General features: G+C 46.7%; 2 protein-coding genes across 6 annotated transcripts in view; both read left to right on the top strand.

The window, feature by feature from the left end:
* The window catches only part of DIDO1 (death inducer-obliterator 1), a 53,699-nt gene extending 47,613 nt beyond the window's left edge, over nucleotides 1-6,086 (top strand). For both annotated transcript variants that reach the window (XM_068150086.1, XM_068150087.1), the window contains one exon: nucleotides 816-6,086. In XM_068150086.1, the coding sequence (XP_068006187.1) occupies nucleotides 816-4,174 (3,359 nt within the window). In that variant the 3' untranslated portion in view covers nucleotides 4,175-6,086. The remainder of the gene's footprint in view (nucleotides 1-815) is intronic.
* A 3,467-nt stretch (nucleotides 6,087-9,553) lies between these two features.
* On the top strand, nucleotides 9,554-16,873 carry TCFL5 (transcription factor like 5). 4 transcript variants are annotated; one of them, XM_068150083.1, is made up of 7 exons: nucleotides 9,554-9,588; nucleotides 10,150-10,965; nucleotides 12,455-12,641; nucleotides 13,420-13,579; nucleotides 14,275-14,512; nucleotides 15,377-15,518; nucleotides 16,154-16,873. In XM_068150083.1, exons 2-7 carry the CDS (start codon nucleotides 10,232-10,234, stop codon nucleotides 16,271-16,273), a joined length of 1,581 nt encoding a protein of 526 aa, XP_068006184.1. In that variant the 5' UTR covers nucleotides 9,554-9,588; nucleotides 10,150-10,231; the 3' UTR covers nucleotides 16,274-16,873. The 4 variants fall into 4 exon arrangements, with proteins under 4 accessions (XP_068006184.1, XP_068006186.1, XP_068006185.1 ...); XM_068150085.1 differs by lacking the exon at nucleotides 9,554-9,588 and having other exon boundaries at nucleotides 9,606-10,346; nucleotides 12,460-12,488; nucleotides 12,573-12,641; XM_068150084.1 differs by lacking the exon at nucleotides 9,554-9,588 and having other exon boundaries at nucleotides 9,606-10,346; nucleotides 12,460-12,641.
* Nucleotides 16,874-16,929: the final 56 nt, after the last annotated feature.

Here is a 16,929-nt window from a genome sequence, read left to right as displayed (position 1 = left end):
TACAGAAAGGCTTCAGACTGAATCCTGCAACAGAGGGTTTGAAGTCTTCTTGCCCTCTGCATACCAGTTTTTGCCCAACCAACCACTTTCCTGCAGAGAAAGCAAACATAGCCAGCATCCTTTTCTCTTGTAGTGTCTTCCTAAGCTCTCCTTTCCTTGTTTGCTTTTATCAGGGTTTAAAATGTCTAGTAGGAAAAAAAACACAAACCTACAACAAACAACGACAAACAAACAGAGAGTGTGTTACAAGCTTTAATACTGTCTCCAAACAGAGTTTGTTTGCAGTTCTTTTTAGCAATTACTGCTGTTTGTTTAACTTAGAGGTAGACAAAATATTGAGACTGGTGTGAATGTTAATGTAGTCACTTAGCACATAACAAATACAGTTAGGGAGTTTTCTCACTGTTCAGTATCTGGGTGTGTACAAGGTGTTTGCAGACTGTTGAAGAGTAAATGTCTGATTTTTCAGGGGAGGAGGCACAGGTGGCAGAACAACAAAACCAATGCAACAATACAAAAAAAACAGAAAGACTTGGCTTGGTTTGGAACATTTCCAGAGATACTTTATTATTTATCATACCTGTGGCTGTTACTAAAAATGTCAAGGAAGGAATTGCAGCATTTACTTGCTATATACATGCAGACATCAAAAGTGCACTTATGGACTAATGAAAATTGCCAGTTTAATGGAATGTAGAAAAACTGTGGGGGGGGATGACTTCTGTAGTTATCACTATATGAAATAGTAAGCTTCTGCTGAAAGCCTAATTAAAAACTGGGTTTTTGACATACGCAATCTTTGTGTTTCCTTTCAGGTCTTGAGTCATCTCGGCCGAATTTAATTCTTGGACTGGTTATCTGTCAGAAAGGGAAGCGTCCTGCCACGGGCATTGAGGCAGAGAAGACGGAGGAGAAGCGAAGCAGAATTCAAGCACATGAGGAAAGTGAATCCTCGCTGTTCTCCAAAGGGTCACAAGCTGCTTCACAAGAGAAAAAGACCCCCAAATACACACTCTACTCAGCAGATTCCTCTGTGAGTACAACACCACCTGGATCTCCTCCGCCTCCACCTCCGCTTCCCGTTCCAGACACCTCTGCAGTTACACCTTCAGTATTGAAAATACTGTCCTCAATTAAAAGTGGGAGCACAGCTACTGCCACACCACCAGTGTCCACCACTGCTTCTGCAAGTGCTGCAGCTACACAACCTTCATCCTCAAAAACTGCCACGCCTCTGGAGCACATCCTCCAGACACTTTTTGGGAAAAAGAAAACTTTTGAACCCCTTGCAAAAGACTCTGAAACTGTCCAGTCTACAAATCAGGAAGCTCAAGCTGCTGCTGATGGGGGTGTGTCAGCTGTGCCTCTGTTGGATCCCATTGTGCAACAGTTTGGGCAGATGTCAAAAGACAAAGCTATAGAAGAGGAGGAGGATGACAGACCGTATGATCCTGAGGAAGAGTATGGTCCAGAGAAAGCTTTTGAATTGCATATTGGGGAAAGTGACAAACACTACAATGTGGAAAAGCCTCCTAGTGCAGCAGAACTAGAGGATGAGGCCTACGATCCAGAAGATGAAACTATCTTGGAAGAAGCAAAAGTGGCTGTTGATGATTTACCTAACAAGATGTTCACAGACACTAAACCCAGTGCTTCAGAAACACCTGCTTCATATGTGCCTGACTTATCTGCAGCCTCATCCTTGGTAGAGCAGCAAAAAATGTTGGAAGAATTAAACAAACAAATAGAAGAGCAGAAAAGACAACTAGAGGAACAAGAAGAAGCCCTCAGGCAACAAAGAGCAGCTGTTGGTGTTTCAATGGCTCATTTTTCAGTGTCTGATGCTTTAATGTCACCACCACCAAAATCTTCCCTATTAAAGGCTGAATTATTCCATCAGGACCAGCAAGCTACACAAAAAGGAGATGTACCTTCCTCTCTAAATCAGCAAGCACAAGTTTTAAACCAGGGCTGTGACCCAAGGCAGAACAGAGATCCTCGACAAGCTAGAAGGATGGCCACCGAGACGAACGACAGTGCTGATTCTCGCAGCAAGCCACAGGTGGCGCAGAATGAGATCTCCCCAAGAGAAATCACTCCAGCAGGTTTTCCAAATGCTTTGCAGACTTCCCTTGGTAAGGAAGATCAGACTTTAATTCCCACTGCTCCGCCTGGTTTCACTGCTGATAATTGGGTTTCAAGCGAAAAGGCTTCTACGGTGTCCCAGAGTGAGGCATCTACCAGCAACTTTGAAAGCGCTGTTCAGGTCACGCTGGAAAACGTGAGTCACGCAGCTACAGGAGAGCCTGCAGCCAAACCTATGCGGAAAGTGCTGCTTCCAACACCTCCCAGTACATCTTTTCAGCCTAATTTCTCCATGTCAAACGACAGCCAGTCTTTGCAAGACATGCATCAAGTGCCGTGGTCAAATGACTCGAATGAAATGATGGGAAGAGATTCTTTTTCAAACCCAATGTTTACTGCTCAGGAAAATGCAGCTGCTCACTATGAACCGGTGCAATATGATGAACAAAGAAATCCTCAGTCTCATCCATTTGTAGAACAAACTGATCCTTCATCACTTCAGAGTGGACCTTCCCCACAACACTTTGAAGAAGGCCAAGCTGGACCTCCGTATTCTTTGCCTGGGCAGAAAGGAGGGCCTCCACCACAGATGATGATCAATGCACCTGGAGTACCTCATGGACCTAATTTTAGAGGACCGGCACCACAGTTCCCCGAAGAGCATGGATCTCCAAATAGCGATGGACAAAGAGGACCTGCATCTGGAAGATTTGGAGGTCAAAAGGGCCCCATTCCTTCCTTATTTTCTGCACAGCATGGACCATCACCTCTTTTTGGTGATAATAGGGGTCCTGCCCCTTCTTATCACGGTGTTCCAAGAGGAATGTCGCCATCTCAATTTGAAGATTGTAGGGAACCTCACATGGAACAGAGGGAATTCTCAGATTCCCAATATAATGAAATGATTAGGCCTCCAGGACAGTATGAAGGACCAGATCCACCTCAGTTTATGGGAAACAGAGGCCCTTCACCTTTTCCTTTTGGAGGTCAAAGACGACCTCCGCCAGCTCAATTTAAAGGACAGAGAGGAGGCCCCCAATTTGGAGGGCCAAGAGGTCCATCCCCGAGCCATTTTGGGGGACCAAGAGGGCCTCACCCAAATCAATTTGAAGGGCAAAGAGGTCCAGCTCCAAATCATGTGCCTGGTCCAAGAGGACTTTTGCCACAGCCATTTGAAGAACGGAGAGGAAGTTCACCACCTCGATTTCCCAACCAGAGAGGTCCAGCACCACTTCAGTTTGGAGGACCAAGAGGAGCAGCACCTGGAATGTTTCCAGAAGAAAATGATTCTAGATTTCATTTTCAAGGTCAGTCAACACAAGGTATGAAGCCACCCCCAAGACCACTCCTGGACCTTCCGGGCCATATCTCATCCCACAGAAAAGAGATGTGGGAAGAAGCTGGACCATCTGCATCTCTTTCCAATATGTCTGGACAAGGATCTGAGTCAGAAGGACAGTGGTCAGCATCTGACTTCCGAGAAGGCAAAAATCCTGAATTTAGAGGCCAGACATTTGAAGGGAGACAGAGAGAGAGGTACGAGGGAGGAAATAAAGACAAAGGCTTAGATCAGGCCGAGCCGCAGCAGGCAGATAATCGACAAGGCAGACCCTTCGAGGAGAGACGGAGGGACCGAGAGCACAGCAGGCCTTGGGAAAGAGACCGTGGCAGAAACTGGAATAGAGACCGGGACTGGGATAGGCACAGAGACAAGGACTGGGATAAAAGTAGAGACAGAAACCAAAACAGAGAGAAGGATTCAGAGCGGAGTAAAGACTGGGAAAGAAACCGAGACAGGGACCGAGACAGAGCAAGAACCAGAGACAGAGACTCCTACAGAAGACGTGACAGAGAGCGATCGAGAAGCAGGGACAGAGATCGCGACAGAGAGAAGGACAGGGACCGGGATCGAAGCAGGGAAAAGGACAGAGACCGAGACAGGGATCGAGACCGTGACCGAGACAGAGGCAAAGATCGCAAAGATCGCAGTAAGAGTAAGGAAACTGGTAAAGAGACAAAGCCAGAAGCACCGAAGGAGACTCAGAAACCAGCAGAAACAGAAGCTTCGTCTTCTACTAATCAGTCATAGAAATATGATTGCTGCTCTGTCTCTCGTCAGTGACACTTCTACAACCCAGCAAGGACCGAGGCAGCATCTTGTGTACATAGTGTATATTCTCACCTTCTCAGAAATGCTGTTGTAAAACTGGCCTTACCAAAAGTACTGACAAATGAGTAACTTTTGAACAACTGTGAATGAAACTCCTCAGCTCGAGCAAAAGCAAGGCCATAGCGGACTTTCCCTTGCTGCATTTTGTGCATAATGTCTTTTTCTTACAAAAAGAAAACCCTCACAGCCGTTACCTGTACTGAAATTTTGGGGTTTGTTTTTTTTCTATCTACTTGCATCTTAAAATTTCCATTTTCAGTCCAGAAATGGGAAAAGAAAAGGGAAAAAAAAAAAAACAGAAAAGAAAAATAGTCTACAAAGAGCATATTGCTTTTTTAAGATTATAAAGTTATGTTTTCCAGTAACTTGAATTGTAATTTTATAAGAGACTTTAATCCAGACCTTAGGAGCCATACCTTTACATCTCATTTGGGTGATATTTCGGTGTCAAAGTTGTTCCTCCAGCACACCCTTTGAAAACTGGGAAGTCCAACCTCGTCTTCTTCATTTTCCAACGGAAGGGTCTTGTGTGTTGAGGGAAAGGCTGCAGAGGATCAGTGTTAATCATCACTTGTGACTGATGGAGGATTTGAAAATGGAATGTTCCAAGCTCAAAGTGCACTATCTTCCTTTTTATATGCAGGTGTAGTGTGTGCTGCAATCCATCTCTTAAAGTGTACAGAGAAGAAACAAGTCCCACTTAGGTTTGGTTTTTTTCATGAGGACGAGGGGTTTTAAATGTTGCATTTTTACAAGTCTGTAATGAAAGAAGACACACACACACAAAAAATTAGCACCTTTATAACCAGCAAGGCACGGGGGGGGGGGGGGGGAAAAACCATCAGACATGTAATTGAAAACAGCCAAGACTACAAAAATTGGTAAAGACCAAAGGAAAGGAGAATGACTTGGTTAACTTGGCCGCCGAATGTGCTCTCTCCATTGAGCCGATTCAGCGGAGCAATTCTTGGGGTTCCTTTTGGTTTTGCAGAATTCTGCCACGGATGTAAGGAATGCCCCCATTGTCTTGGGCTTTGCACTCTAAAAGTGTTTTGCTCCTGATAAAGAAAAGGAAAGAGAAAAATAAAAAAGTCACTGGGTTTGGGGTTTTTTTTGTTAGACCCTTCTCAGGCTGGTAGTGCACGTGACAAAACTCTCCTCTGAATAACCCGATTCAAGCTTGCCCAGCAGAGCGGTGGTCCTTGCTGCCATTCGAGGGGGACCTTTTTGACTAGGAATTACATGCCACTGCTACTTTTCATGTATTCTTCAAGTATGCCAAGCATGAAATGGAACCCTGCTTAATTTATTTGACGGTGTAAATGAACACTTGGGGACATATTTTGATATTTTTTTATACGCTAGTTTTGGAGACGTAAAAATCAGCTTGCTGCGAACGGTTGAAGACTACATTACAAGTAGCACGCAGGCCATGTACCTCACCACAGATCTGACAGTCCATCCTGGTGCATCTTTGACATCCTTTTCCCATCAAGGATGTGCTGGTTGAAAGGATCCACCTGTCTTCTGAACCTGTAGAGAAAACATTAACATGCAGAGGGGTGGTATGAAATGCAAACATCTACTACGGTGTAAGATTGCTTCTTCTTTTTCTTCCCCTCCCTGCCCCCTTTTTTTTTTTTCTTAATGAGATGTTTCTAATTTAAAAACATACCTAAAAGTATGCAAAAAGTTAAGTGTGTTTGTTTAGGTTTACTTGATAGACATTTCTGTAAATTGTATTTTATATGGCAAAATATATCACTGTACATTAAACTATGGGACTTCACAGGTTTTTGTTACTGTAAGTAGAATAAACATCTACAGAGAACCGCTGTGCACTTCTTAAATCTGCATGTGTCTGTGGTTTTCTGAACACTGGCTACCTCTCAACAGACCTCAAGAGGCTGATTCATAGAATGGAAGGAACCTTAAAAATCATCTAGTTCCAAAGCCCCATCTTCCACTAACTCGGGTTGCTCAAGGCCTCATCCAGCCTAGCCCTGAATACCTCCAGAGAGGAGGCTTTCACAGCCTCCCTGAGCAACCTCTTCCAGTGTCAACACCCTCACTGTGAAGAAGGTCTTTTCCAACCTGATTCCTTTCCCCTTTTCCTTTCCCCTTTTCCTTTCCCCTTTTCCTTTCCCCTTTTCCTTTCCCCTTTTCCTTTCCCCTTTTCCTTTCCCCTTTTCCTTTCCCCTTTTCCTTTCCCCTTTTCCTTTCCCCTTTTCCTTTCCCCTTTTCCTTTCCCCTTTTCCTTTCCCCTTTTCCTTTCCCCTTTTCCTTTCCCCTTTTCCTTTCCCCTTTTCCTTTCCCCTTTTCCTTTCCCCTTTTCCTTTCCCCTTTTCCTTTCCCCTTTTCCTTTCCCCTTTTCCTTTCCCCTTTTCCTTTCCCCTTTTCCTTTCCCCTTTTCCTTTCCCCTTTTCCTTTCCCCTTTTCCTTTCCCCTTTTCCTTTCCCCTTTTCCTTTCCCCTTTTCCTTTCCCCTTTTCCTTTCCCCTTTTCCTTTCCCCTTTTCCTTTCCCCTTTTCCTTTCCCCTTTTCCTTTCCCCTTTTCCTTTCCCCTTTTCCTTTCCCCTTTTCCTTTCCCCTTTTCCTTTCCCCTTTTCCTTTCCCCTTTTCCTTTCCCCTTTTCCTTTCCCCTTTTCCTTTCCCCTTTTCCTTTCCCCTTTTCCTTTCCCCTTTTCCTTTCCCCTTTTCCTTTCCCCTTTTCCTTTCCCCTTTTCCTTTCCCCTTCTTATTCTATACTCCAGTCTAAATCTGCCCTCCTCAAGTTTCAATCCATTCCCTCTTGTCTAATCATTACAAGCCCTAGTAAAAAGTCCCTTCCCAGCTTTCTCGTAGCCCCCTTCATGTACTGGAAAGCTGCTCTAAGGTCTCCTTCCCAGAGCTGCCTTTTTCCAGGCTGAACAGCCCCAGCTCTTCATTTTCCTCATTGTTTAAGGACATCACTACCCCATTGGTGGTTATTTGTAGGCACTCTAAAAAAAGCACATGAAAACGTGTTTATTTTTTTCTCCTCAGTTCTAAAACATCCCCTGAAGGGCTTCTTTTTTTTTTTATTTTTCATTTGAATTAGGAAGTTTGTTATTTTTTAGATTTCACAATGAAAAACCTGAAGGGAAGGGTGGGGAAATTAATTCAAGTTTCAACTTAAGGAATTGACAAATGAGGTAAACTTTTTTTGACTTCACACTGTAATTAAACAGATGTGTGGCTTTTCACCTTCTAGGAAACATCAGGTTGGGGGATCTGCACAACTTAAGAACATGAAATGCATCCTCCCCACAGAGGCAGTGGCAAAAAAAGCCCAACAGCGTACAGACAAAACACTAAGGGCTTTATGTAGTTCACAATGACCTAGACCTGGGGTTTGCAGCAAGGTTTCTGTGCTCTGCACTGGCAGCAGACAGTGAACGCAAGGCTGAAAAGAACACAACAATTTAACTCGATTTGCAAAGACTAAAAATAGTCCTGAGTTATTATCATGCATTGCAAGGGGGGGGGGGGGGGGGGGGGGGGGGGGAAAGAAACAATTGCCTGGCTTTGTTCAGACTTTTGACTAAGATGAACCAACTTACTATTTTGAGCTTTTAGCTGGGCTGGTACTAAGCTAAATTCAGTTTCCAAAGAGCATTTTGGTAAATTCAGATGTAAAAGCCTGTGAAAAGTCTGGAATAATGTAAGATTATTGCGTCCATAAAAGACTAATCTGCCCACTTGACGCATTCTAAAGGATAGCAGGCAGGAGGAGGAAAGTGTGTGTTGAGTCCAATCTGTGCAAAACTGCCTTTAAAGTTTCTGAAAGGCACCCCTGTGACTTTTCAGACTTTGGCTACATTTTACACAAAGCAGCGTGTTTCAACAGGGGAAATGTCAGTGCCTGCAACCTCGACTCAATATGGACATCAGTAAAGAATGCAGCAACCAGGTTTTATTATCTTTAACCTCCCAAAGGGAACTGTTTGAATTGGATTTTCATTTTCTGGAGTGGCATTTTTATCCTCTCTCTCTGACTGGTTTCTAGAGCCTCTGCTGTCGCAGGTGTCTGAAATGCGTAACAGTGGAAATAGGTACAAACTGCTCGTGATGGTGAGATGCCTGTGGTGGAGACAGCAGTTCACAAGGTGAAAGATCTCACATCCAAGCTCGTTTTCATGAACCTGTGGTAATATTTTTTACAAGTCCAGGGGGAAAAAATAATTAAAGGGTATTTGGATGATTTTTTTCTACCAAAGAATAGTTTTTGAACACTGGCAAAGTATGAAAGTGTTTATAATTCACTAATGTAATATTCCAAGAGGGAATCCAGGGCTATGGATTAGAAATTAGAATAGAACAGAATTGAATTGAATTGAATAGAACTGAATTGGATTGGATTGGATTGAATTGAATTGAATTGAATTGAATTGAATTGAATTGAATTGAATTGAATTGAATTGAATTGAATTGAATTGAATCGACCAGGTTGGAAAAGACCTTTGAAATCACCGTGTCCAACCTATCACCCAACACCATCTAATCAGCTAAACCATGGCACCAAGTGCCCCATCCAGTCTCCTGTTAAACACCTCCAGTGATGGTGACTCCATGTAGGAAATGTAGGGATGTAGGAAAGAGCTTTCTGCCTCCAGTGTTTCACAGAAGTTTTAGAACTTTCCTTCCTACGATCTGTGCTGCTAACAACTAGCAGCTGAGGGTAGTGAAGTGGGACATGAATCCCTTGAAGAGGTTGAAGGGCATTCCTCAGCTGTCAGGACCGCAGAGCCCTGCCCAGGCTGTTTTTGGGGGAGGATTTGGAAGCGACCTAGCCCGCAGCCCCGCTCTGTGCTCCTGAGGGAGCTGAGCTCTGCCCTGCTCTGACTTGCAGTCGATGCAAGTGGTCTGCTGTGCGCTGGGGAGCTCCCAGACCTCGTGGTGGCGAAAAAAAAAAGAACGTATTTATGTTTAATGTGTTTAATGTTTAAACGAGGGAGGCTGGCGTTGAGCCGCAGCGCTGTGACACCGTGTGACGGCTGGCGGTGAGGGCAGCCGGGCTGCGTCAGCGTTGAACCGGGCAGCCTCGCCCGCAGGAGGGAGGTGCCCGCTTCCGCGGAGCCTCCTTGAATGTTTCCCTGCCCTTGGTCGTTTCCCTACGGGCCCGGCCCCGCCTGGCCGGGCTTCCACAGCCCGAAGCGGCCAGCCCGCGAACCCCCCCAGCCCGGGACATGGGGCCGGGGCACAGGGAGGGGACACCGAGGGCGGCGGCGCTGAAGCGCGGGGCAGGGCGGAGCAGGCCGCAGGCGCGCGGCCGGCGGTTGCGCGCGGCCGTTGGCGGAGGCGCGCGGGCGGCGGGTGCGGTGGCGGTGGGGGTTCGGTCGCAGTCCGGAGCGTTGGGCTGGGCTCGGGGGGGTAGCGGCTCCCGTCCTCCGCTGCCCCTTCCCACCCGGGGCAGCCTCCGCCCGCGGAGCCTGGCGGCAAGAGGCAGCTCCCCCCGGCCACCGCCTGCCGTTAGCCGCGGCCTTGCCCCTCCGCGTCGCCGTGCGGCTGCGCTGGGGCCCTCAGACCCGTAGGGGGGGCTCCTCGGGGGGAGTCTTAGGGAGCGGAGGACTCGGAGCCTCCCTCCGCAGGCTGGGTGCTGGCAGGTGAAACCTGTTTCTCCTCAGCTGTTGCCTTGGGCTGGGAGGGAGGGATTCAGCTGGGCTCAGCGTGGGGAGCCGTGGTCAAAGGGGCTGGAGCCTGCGATCAGGAGCTTGTGCCTTGCTGCCTTACCTGGCCGTGCTGCTGGGTCTGCGCTAAGGGATACTTCTTTGCCTTTTCTTTATTTTTCTTTTTTCTTTTTTTTTTTTTTTTTTTTTGTTTTGTTTTCTTTATTATTTTTCTCTTTTTTTTTTCTTTTTTTTTCCTTTTTTCCAGTTAGTATTGATAATTCTTGCAGGCTCTATGGTTTACTGTTGGAAGAGACACACACTGGTAACTGCTTAGGTTTATTGTAGTCATGTCAGGATCAGCCCCAGAAGAGCCTCAGACCTCCATTCCTCAAAGCACAGCTAGTGTTCCTGATCCTGCTCCGGTTGCTGGCGGACCTGGAGGCTCAAGTGACGTTTCCTTTGGTGAGCAAAATCTTAGCTTCACCGCCACAGACGTCAGCCTGGTGGAGCTGATGGAAATTGAGTACACCCAGCTGCAGCACATACTATACTCCCATGTGGAGGCACAAGCTGGTGGAGATGAAGTGGAAGCTAGGCTCAGTTCTTTCTCCTTGCTTGGTAATTCTGCAGACCCCCTTCCACACCAGAGCTCCTTGAGCGGCAGTCAGGAGGGGTGTTCTTCAGACAGCTCTGGGAACCAGCCGGCTTGCTCAGCTAGCTGTCAGTCAGGGTTGCCCTCTGACAGCAGTTTGCGGAGTTCTAACCCACGTTTGAGCTATGCTGACTTTCAGGAGCTCAGAATGATGTTACTTAGCGAGCCCAACCTGCCTTTGCACCAAACAGAGAGAACGCCTAACAGTGGCTCTGTAGAAGTCCCAGGACACGGTTTAGTAAAGGTTAAACATAGCGAAACGTTTGTTGGGACCAATAAGGAAAACATACTTGCTGAAAATTTGGTGCTGGCACCAGAGCCTAGACCTAAATCTGCAGTCAGAGTGCGGTTGGAAGACAGATTCAACAGCATCCAGACAGAAAACCCCAGATGCCAAGAACCCCAAGAATCTGGAGTAACTCTTAACAAGTGTGTTGCAATTAATTCTAGTTCTCTGTTGTTAACCTCTGTTGTAGATTTCAAACCTGATTGATTTTTTTTTGTTTCCTGAATGAAGAGTTATTTTTAATAACAACCCCATGCAGTGCTACAGGCTGGGGTCAGAGTGGCTGGAGAGCGGCCAGGCAGAGAGGGACCTGGGGGTGCTGGTTGATGGTAGGATGAACATGAGCCTGCAGTGTGCCCAGGCAGCCAAGAGGGCCAATGGCATCCTGGCCTGCATTAAGAACAGTGTGGCCAGCAGGAGCAGGGAGGTCATTCTGCCCCTGTACACTGCACTGGTTAGGCCACACCTCGAGTACTGTGTCCAGTTCTGGGCCCCTCAGTTTAGGAAGGAGGTTGACTTGCTGGAACGAGTCCAGAGAAGGGCAACAAAGTTAGTGAGGGGCTTGGAACACAGCCCTGTGAGGAGAGACTGAGGGAGCTGGGGCTGCTTAGCCTGGAGAGGAGGAGACTCAGGGGTGACCTTATTGCTCTCTACAACTACCTGAAGGGGGGTTGTAAACAGGCAGAGGTTGGTCTCTTCTCCCAGGCACCCAGCACCAGAACAAGAGGACACAGTCTCAGGCTGCGCCAGGGGAAGTTCAGGCTGGAGGTCAGGAGGAAGTTTTACACAGAGAGAGTGATTGCCCATTGGGATGGGCTGCCCGGGGAGGTGGTGGAGTCGCCATCACTGGAGCTGTTCAGGAGGAGACTTGACAGGGTGCTTGGTTACATGGGTTAGTTGATTAGGTGGTGTTGGATGATAGGTTGGATGCGATGATCTTGAAGGTCTCTTCCAACCTGGTTTATTCTATTCCTATTCTATTCTATTCTATTCTATTCTATTCTATTCTATTCTATTCTATTCTATTCTATTCTATTCTATTCTATTCTATTCTATTCTATTCTATTCTATTCTATTCTATTCTCATCAGAGGAATGGTTTTAAACTGTGCCAATCAAGCTGACCTGGGGTTTGGCCCCCTCTGTGTGTTGCATCAACTGTAGTTCAAAGATTAATTGCTTTACCACCTTGATTGCAGCATGTGATGTAAATAAAGGTGAGGGAAGAATGTTATCTAGTTCTAGCATGCAGCTTGCTGAAAGCAAAGTAGAGTTTGGATCACAAATAAAATGTTAAGAGCAATTGATTTTGGGCTATGATGTGGAGGGGAAAACTTGGGGCAAAAATATACTGTTTTACAGCCTGGCTCTGTAGCTGTTAGTGTGCTGATAAAAGATTTTATTGAGGCATAAAGCTGAATTACTGCACAGAACAAACAACTTCCTTAGCTGATTTTGGTTTTACCCCTGAAGCAGGCAATGAGGCAGTAACAATGATTGTGGTTTGCAGACAATGGGAGTAGTTTCTTGGTGATAGTGACTGGAAGTGTGTGTAGCTGTGAAGTGTTTCTGCACTCATCTTCAAGTCTGATGTTTTCTGTGGGGCTCTTCTGTTGTTGTTTGTTTGTCTAAGTTTAGTGACGTTGATTCGACAGCCCTCAGAGCTGGTAGGTGTTCCTCTGCACCAGCAAGAAAACGAGAGTGCTGCTGTGGGGAAAAGTAAGACTGAAGCTGCCACACCTTCCTTGCAGTTCACATACCCCTTGTTCACCATGAACCCATGTTCTGCTGCTGGGAGTGCTTATCCTTCACAAGCACAGGTGGGTAATGTGTTCACCACTGGCTGTAGTCTGGTAACCCACCTCTGCCCGGTCACCACTAAACCATGGCCCTCAGCACCATAGCTACTTACAGCCCGGAAAGCCAATCAGATCCTGGGCTGCAGCAGGAGAAGTGTGGCCAGCAGGTCAAGGGAGGTGATTCTCCCCCTCTACTCAGCTCTGGTGAGACCCCACCTGGAGCACTGCCTCCAGTTCTGGAGCCTCTATTACAAGAGGGATCTGGAGGTGCTGGAAGGTGTCCAGAGAAGGGCCACGAGGATGAGCAGAGGGCTGGAGCACCTCTCCTATGAGGACAGACTGAAGGAGTTGGGGCTGTTCAGTCTGGAGAAGAGAAGGCTCTGAGGTGACCTAATTGTGGCCTTCCAGTATCTGAAGGGGGCTACAAGAAGGCTGGGGAGGGACTTCTCAGGATCTCAGGTAGTGATAGGACTAGGGGGAACGGAATGAAGCTGGAGGTGGTGAGATTCGGGCTGGATGTGAGGAGGAGAAGATGAGTGGTGACCAGCAGGCCATTGGATTTCTTGCTAGGAAAGAAAGAGATCATGTTTTTCTGGAGTTTATCAGTGTGTCATCAGCTTCATCCACAGGAGAGAGGGAGGAGATGCTTTGTACCATTTCCTATGATTCTGTTTTCTCCAGTTTATGTTGGTGAGAAGGTGATAAGCACACATTGACTCATGGGGCTAAAACTTAACATGATGATAGTGTTTTTTGAATGTAAATGGGCCTCTTACTATTTCCTTTCTTGTTTTCACAGACCTCTGGAACCTCTTGCACTATTTTGGAAGCTGCCAAACACCAAGACCTTGGGGTACCCAAGACATTGTCTTTCTGCTACCAGGAGATTGAATCCACAAAACAGACAGTAGCTGCCATGAGTAAATCTTTGCCTGAGGAAGTCTGGATCAAAGTTGGAGGTGAAGCTCTTATCTTCTTTTCCCTTAGCTTTCTCTTGGCCTTCAGGTCTAGAATGTTTTCTGAATTGGTGTTGTCTAGAATTAATATTACTTGACTGCCCCACAGGAGATGTGGGGTTTATAGCTAGGCAATAGGGGGCTAGGTTGCAAAGTTGTTTAGCACTTCTGTCTTGAAATGTGAAAACTTGAGGTTGCAAAGTGTCTTGGACAGTCTGGGCCTAGAGTAAGAAACTGGTTCCTTTCCACCATTTTTTGATCCCAGGTCCAGTTTAATATCAAACTAACTAGAGGCTCAATCCCTCTAAGTGCTCTTCAAATTGATGGCCAGAGAGGTTGTGGAGTCTCCTGTTCTGGAGTGGTTCCAAGCGTGCCTGGACATTGTGATCCTGGGCAACCTGCTATGGGGAGCCCTGCTTTAGCAGGGAGGTTGGACTGGATGAGCTCCAGGGGTCCCTTCCTCCCCCCACCATGCTGGGATTCCTTCTCTGAGGAAGTAGACGCTGGGTGGTTTTGAAACAGCAAGCAGTGCTCTAAGGCTTCCATAGGACACGTTGCTGAGAGAGTTGGTCTGGGTTGTCTGTAAAGCTTCCAGGGTTATTCCTCATACAGTGATCGAAGCACCTTTTCCATGGTCACCGTTCTCAGTGCTCAGAGGGAGGGTTACAAATGGTTCTTTTCCTTTCTGTTGTTCCCAGGGGACACCATATGCAAGCAGACCATGAACAGGAGGAGCTGTGGCCACCTCAGCCCATTGGACCCAAATGCAGATCGCAAACCTCTTGGTGAGATCCAGAACCTGCGAGCAGACTGCCAGGGGCCTGCCTCTGCCCAGGGGCCCTGGCAGGCAAACCCCAGCATGCAGGTGCCCAGCGGGGCACAGGATGGGGTGGCCCAGAGAAGGGAGAGACACAACCGCCTGGAGAGAGACAGGAGGTGAGTCCTGGCACGAGTGGCCTCAGGTGCTGCCAGTGTCATACTCCTGGCATTATCCTGACTAAGTGTAACATGGTTTGGTTTTACCTACAAGCAAAAGCAATGCAGGTGGTGAGGGTTTGGTGTTAGGGGAAAAAAACCTCAACATATTCATTGGAGTTGTTGAGGAGAAGACTTGACAGGGTGCTTGGTTGCATGGTTTAGTTGATTAGGCGGTGTTGGATGATAGGTTAGACGTGATGATCTTGAAGGTCTCTTCCAACCTGGTTTATTCTATTCTATTGGGGTCTGTTTGCTGTTTCTTTATAAGCAAACAGAAAGACTTCAAACCATTTAATGATTCCATAAGGACAAGGTAACTTGTGTTTAACATGCCCAATAGACAACTAGAAAGCTTCATAGAATCATAGAGCTGTTCAGGATGGAAGAGACCTTTGAGATCATCAAGTCCTACAGCTCGTCTAGAGCTCAAAGTCCCACCACTGCCACTAAACCATGTCCCTCAGCACCACATCTTTTAAATACCTCCAGGCATGGTGACTCCACCACCTCCCTGAACAATGTGTTCCAGTGCTTGAGAACTCTACTTTTCCCCAATTCCCACCTGAGCCTCTCCTGCCACAACTTTAGGCCATTTCCTCTTGTCCTGTCACTTGTTGCCTGTGAGAAGAGATTAACCCCCACCTGGCTGCAGCCTCCTTTGAGGTAGCTGTAGAGGGTGATGATGTCCTCTTATTAGCTTGTAGCTAACCAAAAAAAGCCCCCAGGGTCCATGGCTTGTAGCACATGTGTGTAGTTCTCCTAGATTGATTTTAATTCCTCCCTTCCTGCCCAGCAGTTGGTAACTTTTGTGTGTGGCTGTAGGCGCAGAATCCGGGTGTGCTGTGATGAGCTGAATCTCCTGGTCCCCTTCTGCACTGTGGACACTGACAAGGCAACAACTCTGCAGTGGACAACTGCCTTCCTGAAATACATCCAGGAGAGGCACGGGGATTCCCTGAAACAGGTTGGACATCTCATTCCCTTTTGGTTCTTGGTGAAGATGTGAGATGTTTTAGAGGTGTGGTGGCTGAAAGTATGAGGAATGCTGTTTGTGAAGGAGCACTGTGGCATGGAATGCCTTGGATTGGTTTTAATGCTGGTTTGGTTCAGTACTGTGAAATCAGAGGCTGTCCCCAGTCAGGCTGTGCAGATCAGGCTTTAAAATGTAAGTAGTTAGTTAGCCCAGTTCCTGAGCATGACACTGTCTGCACAACAGTGTAGAACCCAGATCCTCTTAAATCATTTCTCTCCCTCTTCATTTCACACCTGTTTCACAGAGTTACCTTCTAAGTTAGCTTCCATGATCTGGTGGTTAAGTGCTGGGATTCACAGCTACATGCCCACATTATTTATCTCAAAGTGGATGATAGGTTTGTGCTCCCAGACCACACCAGTAGTTACAGCCCCAGGGTACTCCTGGCTCTGCTGAGTATCTTAAGGGGAGGAATGTGGAGAGGAGAAATCTACCCCTCTAGATGGTTCTGTGGCCCTCAGCACTTCCTACTAAAGGTTGTTTTGTCCCCAAGACACCAGCAAAACCAAACCATGCAGCTCAAGTAACTCTCTACATCAAACATAATTATTTCTTTTGCTTTGTAGGAATTTGAGACTGTGTTCTGTGGCAAAACAGGCAGGAGGCTAAAAATAGCAAGCTCAGACTCCTTTGTAACCTGTCCAATGCAGGAGAACGCTCATGGCTACGGAGACCAAATAGTCTGAACTGACCACCTTGAATTGCATGGCTGACAGCTGTGGCTCAAACTGGATTTCACTGTCTCCATTTTCATGCTGAATGTGAATGGCAGAATGTAACTTGTGGGAAAAAGAAAATGTGGGGAGAGAGCTTTAAAGAAAGCTTTCTTGCTTCAGATTAGAAAGGGAAGTTAACAGCTACCAGCAGCCCAACTCTGCTGCTCCCAAAGCCTCTTTAACAGAGCACTGTTACACGGAAATGCCTTTTGACACCGAGTAGTTTTCTCCTTCAGTTCTAACAAGAAAGGTGTTCTTTTTCTGCTTGTTGTTCTGCTTTAGGCTTTTGCTTTGGTTTGGGTTTGTTTTTTTTCTGTTGTCCTTTGGGCTTTTAAGTTGATGCAGTAGCCTTAAGAGTAGTTGTAGACCATCACTCTTGTTCTTTGACTCGCTGCAGATGTGCTCTTCAAGCCAAAAAGGCGATTGCCATTAGCCTCTTAGAACATGCATTTTTTTTGCCCCCCCCTCCATTAAAGATTTGAAGGTTGTGTTGGTTCATTAATGAAGTGCATGGTTCCTACACACTGCTGGTATTATGAAGCTCACCTTTGTCATAAATATTTTCACACACTTGCTGTTTGCTTCTCTCTTTATTTCAACACAGACCCATTTTCACTCTCTGTCTC

Source organism: Melanerpes formicivorus, unplaced genomic scaffold, assembly GCF_026170545.1.
Source record: "Melanerpes formicivorus ecotype bairdi unplaced genomic scaffold, bMelFor1.0.p_v2 SCAF_19, whole genome shotgun sequence".
NCBI lineage: Eukaryota > Metazoa > Chordata > Aves > Piciformes > Picidae > Melanerpes > Melanerpes formicivorus.
Note: the sequence above shows the minus strand (reverse complement) of the source record. Positions and strands in the feature narration are given on the sequence as shown.

Coding starts and splice junctions, on each gene's coding strand:
- TCFL5 (XM_068150083.1), top strand. CDS start 10,232: ATGTCAGGATCAGCCCCAGAAGAGCCTCAGACCTCCATTCCTCAAAGC. Junction 10,966..12,454: donor TCTGGAGTAACTCTTAACAA/GTGTGTTGCAAT, acceptor TGTTTGTCTAAG/TTTAGTGACGTTGATTCGAC. Junction 14,513..15,376: donor CGCCTGGAGAGAGACAGGAG/GTGAGTCCTGGC, acceptor GTGTGGCTGTAG/GCGCAGAATCCGGGTGTGCT.